The sequence below is a fragment of the Labeo rohita genome, chromosome 10 (assembly GCF_022985175.1).
Source record: "Labeo rohita strain BAU-BD-2019 chromosome 10, IGBB_LRoh.1.0, whole genome shotgun sequence".
Taxonomy (NCBI): domain Eukaryota; kingdom Metazoa; phylum Chordata; class Actinopteri; order Cypriniformes; family Cyprinidae; genus Labeo; species Labeo rohita.
The window spans coordinates 27481176-27494683 of NC_066878.1; the positions used below are offsets into that span (position 1 = coordinate 27481176).

The following is a 13508-nucleotide window of genomic DNA, read 5'->3' on the forward strand; positions in this document are numbered from 1 at the left end:
TAAAAAAGTTATAAAGTCAGAATTGAAAGGGTTTTTTTACTATAGAACTCAAGTTGTGAAACTAAAAACTAAAAATTCCAATATATAAACTGAGAATATAAACTCAAGAGTTTTGAGATATAAATTAGATTAAAAAAGAATAGATCATAATGTTTTTTTTTTATATAGAACTCAGAAGACAAAAAACTTTCCAAAATAAACTAAACCAGAATTGTGAGATCTAAATTAAATATAAAACAGAATTGTGAGATCTAAATTAGATATAAAAAAAAGTTATAAATTCTGAATTGAAATGGTGTTTTTTTTTTTTTTTTTTTTTTTTTTTTTTTAGTATAGAACTCAAATTATGAGACAAAAAAACTAAAAATTCCAATATATAAACTGAGAATTCCAAGGTATGAACTGAGAATTCTGAGATATAAGCTCAGAATTCCAATATATAAACCAGAATTGTGAGATGTAAATTAGATATAAAAAAGTTATAGTCGGAATTGAAAGGTTTTGTTTTTTTTTAGCCTAGAACTCAAGTTGTGAAACAAAAAACTGAAAATTCCAATATGTGAACTGAGAATTCCAAGATATAAACTCAAGAGTTTTGAGATATAAATTAGATAAAAAAAAAAAGATAAAATATCAGAATTTGAAGGTTTTTTTGAGTTTAGAACTCAAGACATGAGACAAAAAATGGAAAATTTTGAGATATGAACAGAGAATTCTGAGATACAAACTGTGAATTCCAAGATATAAACCAGAATTGTGAGATGTAAATTAGATATAAAAAAAGTTATACATTCTGAATTGAAATGTTTTTTTTTTTAGTATAGAACTCAAGTTATGAGACAAAAAACTGAAAATTCCAATATATAAGCTGGGAATTCCAAGGTATGAACTGAGAATTCTGAGATATAAACTGAGAATTCCAAGATATAAACTTGAGTTTTTAGATATAAATTAGATTTAAAAAAAAAAAAAAAAAGATATCAGAATTTGAAGGGTTTTTTGAGTTTAGAACTCAAGACATGAGACAAAAAATGGAAAATTCCAAGGTATGAACTGAGAATTCTGAGATATAAACTGTGAATTACAAGATATAAACCAGAATTGTGAGATGTAAATTAGATGTAAAAGTTGATACAAATACAAATATAAACTCAAAATTCAGAGATATAAACTTTAGAAATATAAAATTCTCAGATATTAACTGATAAAATTCCAAGATATAAACTCAGGAATTCCTAGATATATAAACAAAGTTACAAGAAATAAACTTATTCTGATATATAAACTCAAAACTGCAAAATATAAATGAACAATTCTAAGGAGAAAGTCCAAGCCGTGAGATATAAACTTGCACTTCTGGGTTTATAGCTCACAATTCTGATTAGACTTTAAGAATTGTGAGATAAATTTACCTTTATTTAATTATCTCTCTTTTTATTCTGTGGTGGAAACAAATTTCCATGTCTCTCACCCATAATGAAGATAAATGATATTTTCCAAAAGCAAATCCCAATTCTTGGACCATTTCAGATCTTCTGCATTGTGATTTTCATGATGATGAAGCTCTGACATTTTCTTGTGTGTTTGCTCTGGCTTGCATTTATTTAACAGCCCAATGGTCTGTATGTTGTTTTCCGTACAGCATTCTCTGGCTGTCCTCATGGAGAAGATGTTTGCGGCCGGTCCGCACTTCGTTCGGTGCATCAAGCCCAACCGAAGCAAGCAGCCCGATCAGCTGGACAGTAAACTGGTGATGGATCAGGTGGGTTAAACTGGGTCCCTTCAGGATGTGCAGTGGAGCTCTGCTGCATTTGGCCCTGTTTGTGGCCTCTTTTTATTTTCCACAGTGGAGCCAAATGCGTTCTCAGATTTTCCTGCCCTCCGGTGCAGTCTGAGCTCCGTGAGCTCTACTTAAAATCTGGAAGCCTTTTAGTGTTAAGATGGAGCTCGATCCAAATCCCTGTAATGATACGGGAGCCGCTGGGTTTGTGTTTAAAGGCCAATATGGACTAAACGCTGCATTACGCAGTTATCTTGTTGAAGCCACTAGTTCGTTGATGCATTGTAGATTTTAACACTTTTTAAAGTGTTTTTTTTTTTTTTTTTTATAACTAGTCAGTACTATATTAGGGTTCTTCTTAGGGTTCTTGTTGCTAAAGTGTTCTGGATGGTTAGTAATAGTAGTAAGTAGTAACTAGCAACTATTGTTTTCTGTTCTTATCAGATCTTTGTCAGATCAGTTTATCCTGTTCAAATGACATCATTTGTTTCTATCGCTGCGTGTATGTTTATACATAAACAGCTAAGTCACATGGTCAGATGATGTACAGCCTTGGAATGTACAGTTCCATTCAGTACATCAGCAGTACTGTTAAAAAAAAAAAAGTGCAATGCTGACGCCTGCTGGAGATTTGTGCAAGTACAGTTTGCAGCCTATAAGAATCATTTATATTATATATCATAATTCAGAATAAAATGACACTTTTTTTTTTTTTTAATTTTAATATAAAACATTATATATATTACGTAATAAATGTGCAATGTCTTATTACATTTTAGCTAATAAATTTATTATAGTACAATTTATATTAAAATAATATTTTATATGTAAAATGTTATTTTATATAATATTTTATATTTATATTAAAATAATATTTTATATATAATAAATATGTATATAATATATGTCTATATAATATACATATTCTATAATTTAATTTATTTATTTTAATTAAATATAGCTCACAATGATACTTTCTATTTGTTGGTTATTTTTGAAGCTGGGCACTAAAATTGTATGTGATGTTTATTGTTTATTGTTTTATTATTTATTATTATTATTATTATTATTATTATTATTATTACAGATATTGTAATATCAAATATAACATGAATTTAGTAAATCTATTATTATTATTGTTGTTATTAATTATTTAAACCATTTATTTTATTATTATTATTATTATTATTATTATTATTACTATATATTTAAATACATTTTATATAAAAATATTAACAGATACTAATGTAACAAGTATATAACATTAATTAAATTATTTATTATTTAATTAATATATATTCATTTATTTTTTTTTTTAATATATTTTAGATTATAGATAATGTAATTGTTTTATATTTAAATATTATTTTTCAGTCTTTTTTTTGGTCGTAGCATTGTATGTAATGTTGTAACATAAATATATATATATATATATATATGTGTGTATATATATATATATATATATACATATATATATATATATATATACATACAGTATATACAGTAGTCAACATTTGAAGCGGATCAAAACCCTTCATCAAGGTTGTTCTAAAACCAAAGCTAAAACCTGTTTTTGTTTTAGGACAACGTTTTAGGACACTACTGTGTGCATATATATATATATATATATATATATATATATATATATATATATATATATATATATATATATAAGAACTGTGGCAATGTCTCCAAGATGCTTCAAGAGACCTACCTGCAAAGCTACCTGAAAAATTTTGCACAAGTGCACATAAGGCAAAAGCTGCAGTAAACCCAAAGAATGGTCACATCAAATGTTGATTTCATTTAGTTAATAGAAGGTAATTGATAAATAAAATCTATTTATGACAGCATCCTCATTTTACAGCATTTTTACACAAGTGCCTAAAACTTTTAACAGTGCTGCAGCTTTGCAGGTAGATTTCTTGAAGCATCCTGGAGACTATGTCACAGTTCTTCTGGATTTAGTCTGGCTGAGTTTGTTCTGTTTCTTCAAGTCATTCCAGACAGACTGGATGATGATATCATCGCTGTTGTCAGACTCCTTGTGCAAACAAAAATCACACTGGATTATTACGATTAATGGCAAAATGAATGTTTGGAAATGTAATCTGATATTTCCTACTGACACACTACAGCAAAAGACCGACTTTAACTGACTTTAAACCATTTTTTAGCTAATGAAAATACTAGTGGCCTAAGACTTTTGCACAGTACTGTGTGTATATATATGTGTATATATATATGTATGTATATGTATGTGTATGTGTATATGTGTGTATATATACACGCACATACATACAGTCATGTGAAAAAGTTAGGACATAATCAGGACATAATAAAAAATGATCTGGTCCTTGCCAGTTCTTAAAATGTGGAAAATAAATCCTCAGATAAACATCATTACATGACATCACACTGTGTCACTATTTATTTAAGAAAAATACAGCCAAGAGGGAAAGGCCATGTGTGACAAAATTAGAACACCCTATGAGTCAACTGCCTGTAGATCCAATAACTTGAAGCATTCATTTTCTGTGTGACTTTATCAGTCTCTCACATCATTCTGGAGGAATTTGAACCACCCTTCTTTTCAACGTTGAGTTCATTGAGGTTTGTGGGCATTTGCTTATGCACAGCTCTCACCACAGCATTTGAGTCAGGATGAGCTCTGGGCTATTGCAATGCCTTGATGCTTTTCTTTTCAGCCATTCTGTTGTAGATTTGCTGGTGTGCTTGGGACCATTGTCCTGTTGCAAGACCCAATTTTAGCCCAACTTTAGATGTCGGTCAGATGCCCTCGCATTTGACTCTAGAATACTTTGATATACAGAGGAGTTCATGACCAACTCAATGACTGTGAGGTGCCCAGGTCCCGTGGCTACAAAACAAGCCCAAAATTATCAGCTCTCCTCCAGCATGCTTGTCTTTTGGTATGAGGTGTTTGTGCTGATATGCTCTTTATGTTTTCACCAAACTTGGTGCTGTGCCTTATGGCGAAACATCTCCACTTCAGTTTCGTCTGTTCAAAGGACATTATTCTAGTAGACTTGTTTTGTTCGGATGCAACTTTGCAGACCTAAACTGTGCTGCAATGTCTTTTTTTTTTTTTTTTTTTTTTTTTTTTTTTTTAAGATAGAAGAGGCTTTCTTCTGCCAAGCCTTCCAAACATGCAATTTTGTCCCATATTTTTCTAATGGTATCGTCATGAACTTTATCATTTAACATGTTAACTGAGGCCTGTAGAGTCTGAGGTGTAGTTCTTGGGTTGTCTGCCATTTCTCTGAGCTGTACACGGTCTGATCTTGGGATGAATTTTCTGGGATGTCCACTCCTGGAAGGAGAGGTGTCTGTTTTAAACGTCTTCCACTTGTGAATAAACTTCAATTTGTTTGGAAATGCCCGTGCTCCAAAAATTCTGTGTGATCTCAGATTGATGGCAGCAACAATTGCTTCTCTAGAAGGATTGCTGATGTCTTACCTCCTTGGCATTGTGTTAACACACACCTGAAGGCTCCAGACCAGCAAACTGCCAAAGATATTGTTTTTATAGAGGCGCCCAGACTTGCTGATGATCAGTGAATCAAAGGTATTTGATTATCAGCGCTTGAGTGTTATTTACCCTCTTAATTCCAATGTTAACAGTAAGAATGTCCTAACTTTGTCACACATGGCTTTTCCATTTCGCTTTTATTTTTGTTCAGTAAATAATGACACGGTGCAATTTGTCATGTGTTGTTGTTCTTGTTTTTTTTTTTTTTTTTTTTAAAATGACAACCTAATACGGAAAACCATGGAATTCAATAGGGTGTCGTAACTTATATATATATATATATAAAAAACACTACCGTTCAAAAGTTTGGGGTCAGTACATTTTTGTTTCTTTTTTTCTTTTTCTTTTTTTTTTTTAAGAAATTAATACTTTTATTCACCAATTAAAAGTTTATCAAAAGTTAATAATAAATAATTTACATTGTTATAAAATATTTATATTTTGAATAAACACTGTACATTTTAAACTTATTCATGAAAGAATCCTGAAAAAAAAAAAAATCACAGGTTCCAAAAAATATTTGGCAGCACAACTGTTGATATTATCCAACATTGATCATTCTAATAATAAATCCGCATATTACAATGATTTCTGAAGGATCATGTGACACTTAAGACTGGAGTAACAGCTGATAAAAATTCAGCTTTTCATCACAGGAATAAACTCTATTTTAAAGTATGTTAAAATAAAAAACATTATTTTATATTGTAAAAACATTTTTTCTATATTTTTAATCAAATAAATGCAGCCTTGATGAGCATAAGAGACTTCTTTAAAGACTATTACAAGTCTTACTGACCCCAAACTTTTGAACGGTAGTGTATATATATATATATATACACACACACATATATACGCATATATATATATATATATATATATATATATATATATATATATATATATATATTATTATATATTATTATTATTATTATTATTATTATTATTATTATTATTATTATTATTATTATTATTACAGATATTGTAATATCAAATATAACATGAATTTAATAAATCTATTATTATTGTTATTAATTATTTAAGCCATTTATTTTATTTATTTTATTATTATTATTATTATTATTATTATTACTATATATTTAAATACATATATATATATATATATATATATATATATATATATATATATATATATAATATGCAATAATTGCACAATTCTAAAAACAAAAACACACTGCATGATCAAACATTTATGTGATATATAATATATATAATATAATACATATAAAAATGTAAAAACATCAGGCCCTGAATAAGTGTCTAAAAATCCTGATTGGAGTATCTCTATAAATAATTCTACATGATAATAGAAGCCTTTAAAAAGATCAGTATCGGTGATCGGATCGGCAGATATAGCTTCCTGTGATCGGTGATCGGCCTCAAAAAAAGCTTGATCGGAGCACCTCTAGTATATGTGTATATGTGTGTGTGTGTGGATATTACCTTTATGATACTATTGGTATTTTTAATACTAGGATATTGTAGGTTATTTTTGAAGCTTGGCAGTAAAAAAAAAAAAAACATCTGCTTTTGTTGCAAAATCCTTTGTGCTTCATGGAAGCCTGAAAGTTGTATTGGGTTTGGAACCTCATGCGAGTGAATAATGACAGAGGTGTTTTATTTTTGTGTGAACTCTCCCATTAAAAGTGATCTAATGTCACCTTACATAATCTCAGTTGTCCAGTCCGTCATATTCACGTTGTGATTGTCTTTTTCCATCTCCTCTAGCTGAGATACAATGGCCTAATGGAAACCATCCGAATCCGGCGGGATGGTTTCTCGTGGCGTCCGACGTTCAGGGAGTTTGCAGAGAGGTTCGTGTGCAGGCAGGAAAACTGACATTTATGAGTTCATTACATCAGATTTTTGTGACTCACATTTCTGTCCTGTAGGTACAACATTCTGCTGCTGAAACCGGATCTCCCAATGGACAAAAGCAGGTCTGAACAACAGATACATCAGTGTTGTGTTAAAGTCAAGATATTTACTAATACTAATATTAGTTTTTTTTGCATGAGAGGGAGAAGATCCCTGTTATTTAGTTTCACCGTAATGGATTTTTTGTTTGTTTTCTGTTGCTTTCAGTTGCATGTCAATCCTCAACAGCACTGAACTCTCTGGCTGGAAGTGTGGGTAAGTCTGAACACGCTGGAACCTGTTTAGTCAAGTAAATCAAATTATATGGATTATTAGTGGTAATTGAGGCATGCATTATTGTTATTATTGTTTACGTGCTGGTTTAATGACTTGAACAAACCCCAAACCACTCACATTTTTATTCGGAAAGTGTAAGCCCTGTCATAAATAAACTTTTTGATAATAATTAAATTATAGTACATACATAAATGCATAGTGTGTGTGTGTAATATGTGGTAATATGTGTAATGTATAACTTACCATTTTTAAAAAATATATTTATTATTTAAATTGAATTAAAATAACCGTAAAAATGTAAAATAAAATAAATATAAAAATTATTAAAATAATAACATAATAACAAAAAAATATAATAAATATACATAAATTACCCTTCATAATTAATTAAATTATTTAAAAGTGTGTAATAATTTTACATAGATTTAAATTTTACATTATTTATTTGTTGCATTATTTATATATATATATAAATGTTTATTAGTTATATTTTATATTTTAATAAAATTTATATTTTAATTCTGTTTTTATCATATTTTATTTTTTAAAAAATTTATATTTTATATTATATTTATGTATTTTATTTATTAAATAATGTGTATTATATATTATATAATGTGTAGTGTATGTATGTATGTGTGTATATATATATATATATATATATATATATATATATATATATATATTTAACTATTTTATCATTTATTACATTTAAAAATGTTTAATATTACATATATTTAAATTTGACTTTATTATTTGTTGCATTGTGTATTTGTATAAATTGTATAAGTTGTATAAATATTTATTATTTATATTTTATATTTTAATTTATATTTTATTTGTTTATAATATTTTATTATTTTTTATGTAATGTTTATTGCATAATAAATATGCATAACTTTTATAATTTATTAAATTATTTAAAAAGTTTAATATATGTAATGTATAACTTACCAATTTTTTTTTAAAGAATACTTATTTAAAGTAAAATGTGAAAACTTTGTCTCAAATTTAAAAATGTAAAATAAAATAAACAATTTTTTTTCAAAACATAATAATAGTAACAGTTCCAAATTCATATGCTATTTCTATTCATAAAATCTATGTTTTGTAAGTCCTGTCAGGATTGTTAGGTTTGTAGAATTTTTCACAGGATGTAACATGTTTTCATGACGTTTTATTTGGCTTGAGCATTAGGTGATAAAATAATATGAGCCGATAAATTAGATATTTTAATGCTTCAGATAATACTGACTTCGAGCAAGTCACAGCAGTTCTCCTGTGCTGCTCTTTCAGGTCGTCGCGTTTGTTTTTCAAGTACTGGCACCAGGAGGAGTTGGCCCGACTGCTGGAGACACTGGGACGAGCGGCACTTGTCATTCAGAAGAGTAAGGAGCAATTAAATTTGTTTGTTTATCCCCTCAACAATCCTGTATTAAATACTGGGGAGCACACATGACAGCACATGAAAGCTCTTGGCTCACAGTTTGACGGTTTTATAGCATCCTGAATCACCTGTCAAAGAAACATACTTACGAAAACACTCATGAGAACAAGTTCAGACATGAACTCAGGTGTTCCAGGTCTTTACCCAAATATGTGGCTAATGTACTAATATAAATAAAGGCACAGACTGAACGAGACGACCTTATAAAACATCTTTTGTTCTTGCCATGTTTTTCCCCTGACATTCCCTCATAATGTTGAGGCTTGTTTCATCAAAGGTCATGGCTGTTTTCAATGACTGTTTTCCATCTTCTGACCATTAGTTAGAGTTATACAGGCTGTATTTGTGACTGTACCTTTAAGACTTTTGTTTTTGAACTTTTGTAAGCTTTTGTAACATTATACAGAAATCATAGAAATTAATATTTTTATTTAGCAGGGATACTTTAAATTGATCAAAAGTGATGATAAAGACATTTATAATGTTGCAAACAATTTCTATTTCGGATAAATGCTGTTCTTCTGAACTTTCTATTCATCAAAGAAACCTGAATAAATTCTGCTTCGCTGTTTTCAACAATAATAATAAGAAGAAGAAAAATAATAGTAATAATATTATGTTTTTTGATCAGCAAATCAGAATATTAGAATGATTTCTGAAGGATTGTGTGACTGGAGTAATGATGCTAAAAATTCAGCTTTGAAATCACAGAAATAAATTACATTTTTAAAAATATTTAAATAGAAAACAGTTATTTTAAATAGTAAAAATATCTCAGAATATTACTGATTTTGCTGTACTTTGGATCAAATAAATGCAGATTTGGTGAGCAAGAGAGACTTTAAAAACATTAAGTCTGGTAGTGTAAATATGGGTGGTCATACACTATTTATATAAACCTCCCATATTTTTCAATATTTAATAATGCATTTATTTGATCAGAAGCACAGTAAAAATGATATTGTGGAATATTTTTAGAATTTAAAATAAGTGCTTTCTATTTGATTTATGTATTTTAAGGAAAGAAATTATAGAAATTAATTTTTATTTAACTTTAAATGGATCAAAAGTGATAATAAAGACATCTATAATGTTACAAAAGATTTCTATTTCTGATAAATGCTGTGATCAAAGCTCTTCAGATTTTTTTTAAATATAGTTATTATAAAGTTCAAAATAACAGCATTTATTCCAAATCTTTTGTAAGTTTATAAATGTCACTTTTGATCAATTTAATGTGAGCCTGAGAAATAAAGGAAGAAATTGCTTTTTAAACTTAAAATAAATTTTAAATACATTTTAAATTTCAAATTTTAAAATTTCAGATTTTTACATTTTAAATTTCAAATTTCAAAATTTCAAATTTTAAATCTGAAAAGCACAACTGTTTTCAACATTGATAATCTCAAATGTTTCTTGAGCAGCAATTTAGCATATTAGAATGATTTTTGAAGGATCATGTGACTGAATACTGGAGTAAAAAAATGCTAAAAATTCAGCTTTGATCACAGTAATAAAATACATTTTAACAGATATTCACACAGAAAACGGTTCTTTTAAATGGTAAAAATATTTCAATATTTTTGTTTTCACTGTTTTTAAACAAATAAATACAGCTTTAATAAATAATTTTAAAAAAAAATCTGACCTTTTCAGTTTTGAACAATGTGTATTTTCACATTTATCTTTGTATAATTCATTGCTGTAAGATGAAAATAATTCAGTCTTAATTATATTGCTGTAAACATGACTTATACTTGTTTAAACAGTGTGTTTAACACTGCATCTCTTGTTGTGTAGATTACCGCGCTCGGATCTGCCGGAGGAGGTATCTGGCCCTGCTGGCGGAGATACGGCGACAGCGTCAGGCTCAGCGGGAAAGAGAGGAGCGTGAGGAGGAGGAGAGAAGGAGACAGCAGCTGGAGGAGGAGAGGAAGAGACGTCTGGAATTGGAGCAGGAGAATCTGCGTAAGGACTGTCCTCTGTGTTCACCGCAGCGTCAGTGCTGATAGCAGTGGTGTGTGTTAAAGTCGTTTGTTTTTGTGTGTGTGTTTACAGGACCGGCGTCTCCACCGGTGCCCCTGCCGAGAAAGAAGAAGCCGGAGCCCAGGCCGCGATCAGTGCTGAGCGTCATCCCGAAAGCATCGCATCTGGCACCTGTCCCACGGCCCCGCAGCAAACTCTTTGAGGTGTGACATCAGTAGTTTATCCAGTAAAATATTACACCTAAATTTATGAGATTGCCTCCTCAACCTAGCAATTTAAAGATTATTTATGTGCCAAGTCACTTTTCTTGTCAGTATTAGAGCTCAAACATGTTTCACACCCCCTAACCTTTCATTCATTTGTTTATTCATTAATTCATTCATTCATATAAAACATTGTGTTATTATAAATAGTAAATAGTCACATTAATATTAATAATAAATAAATAGTTTCACCCAAACAATAAATAAAATGCATATTATTATTATTATTATTATTATTATTATTATTATTATTATTATTAATAAATAAAAATATTATATTATTAATAATAATGTTATTGTATTTTATTCATAGAAAATGTTTTCTATAAATAAATACATTCATCCAAATAATAAATAAAATATATAATGATAATAACTATTATTATTATGATAGTGATATTAGAAAAAAAAACCTATTAATAATAATGCTATATTTTATTCATAGAAAATGTTTTGTATAAAAAAAATTATCCAAATAATAAATAAAATAAAATATATAATAATAATAATAATAATAATAATAATAATAATAATAATAATAATAATAGTTGTTGTTGTTGTTGTTATTGTTATTGTTATTATTATTATTATTATTATTATTATTATTATTATAAAACTATTCTATTAATATAATATTAATAATAATATTGTAATATTTTATTCATATAAAAGTTTTGTATGTTTATTTATTATTAGTGTTATTATAAATAATAGTCATTTTTACAGTAATAATAAATTACATTAATACAAATAAAATATATGATCATAATATATTGAGAAATAATATTAGTAGTAGTAGTGTTATAATATTTTGTTCATAATGAACTTTTTGTTTACCTTTTTTTTATTAGTTTATCATAAATAGTAATTTATATTATTAATAAATAAATTCATGCAAATAATAAAATAATGAATAATTGATATTATTATTCTTGGTTTATTATTGTTAATAGATGATGATGATGATAACAATAATATGAATGTTATTGAAGTTATTATAAATAGTAGTCACGTTTCTATTCATAATAATAAATACAAATACTAAAGTACATGATGATAATAATGTGATATTGGAAAATGTTATAATAACATTACTATTAATAATATATTTTATTCATACCAAACCTTTTTGTATGTTTACTGTAGTTTATTATAAATAGTCACATTTTATGTTAATAAGTATATACATTTATGCAAATAATAAAATTATAATAATAATACACTGTTAATATTATTATTATTATTGTTGTTTTATTTTTTAAAAATAATGAATACTTATAAAAAATATATATATTTATATTAAATATATATTTATTTATATTAAATATATTTATTATTATTATTGTTATTAATATTATTGTATTGCCTTTCTAAAATGTTTCTCGCATGTTATTTTTTGTGATCGATAATATGCCACATTACAGGATCTTTTTTTTTTAATATAAATTTTAATAGTTTTGAATTGAGTTTTGAATTAATTTTCATTTTTATATTTTCCATTTTAAAGTTTTAACAATTTTGTGGGGGTTTTTTTGTAATTTTTATTTGTTTTAGGTTTTTTTTTTTTTTTTTTTTGGTTTAAATCTCTGTATAGTTTTTATTAATTTTTATTTCAGTTGAAATAAAATATTTTATTTATTTTATTTCAGTAAACGTCTATTTTATTTCAGGGTTTTATGGTTTTAATTTCCCTGACTTTGTCTCATGCTCGTTTTCGTTTGTGGTCAGGCGACTCCGTTTGATAACGAGCTGAATGAAAACGTTCACCTGGACGTGTCTCTGGTGCTTCAGCCGATCGATGAAGAGCGAATTAAAGAGAAACACCTGAAGAAGACCAACACCATCCGCTGGTTCAAAGAGACGCAGGTGCGGAAGCTGACCAGAGACGGCGAATTCCCCAGCTGGTTCCACGGCATGATCACGCGCAGGTCTGCTTTCATCCTCCCTCTTAAATTCATGTGAACTCTGAAGATACAGTGTTTATGATGTGCTGACTGGAACATTGATTTCTCAGACAAGCAGAAGATCTCCTGATCAACAAACCTCTCGGTTGGTTCTTGGTGCGCGTCGGTCAGAGCCGGGAGGGTTTCACACTGACCTTCAAGTACGTTATGCCAAAACATGTCACAATTAACATACTAGTACATAGGTAAAGGTGCTAAAAATCACCTTTTTGGTTTTGCTTTAAACAGTGATATTTCATCATAAAAAGACCATGAACATTTAAGGAGTTTACATAAGCTTACATGGTGTAAACGTACTTGGTCACTGAATTTCAGCAACAGGATATGATGCTTTTTTCCT

The 13508-nt window shown here is 28.2% G+C and overlaps 1 protein-coding gene across 1 annotated transcript in view; it reads left to right on the plus strand.

The window, feature by feature from the left end:
- The window catches only part of LOC127172250 (myosin-IIIb), a 53774-nt gene that overhangs the window by 34527 nt on the left and 5739 nt on the right, over positions 1-13508 (plus strand). Inside the window, exons 18-26 of the mRNA XM_051121483.1 lie at positions 1643-1762; positions 7083-7168; positions 7247-7294; positions 7440-7487; positions 8805-8896; positions 10756-10923; positions 11014-11144; positions 12933-13132; positions 13219-13308. Coding sequence (XP_050977440.1) covers positions 1643-1762; positions 7083-7168; positions 7247-7294; positions 7440-7487; positions 8805-8896; positions 10756-10923; positions 11014-11144; positions 12933-13132; positions 13219-13308 — 983 coding nt within the window. The remainder of the gene's footprint in view (positions 1-1642; positions 1763-7082; positions 7169-7246; positions 7295-7439; positions 7488-8804; positions 8897-10755; positions 10924-11013; positions 11145-12932; positions 13133-13218; positions 13309-13508) is intronic.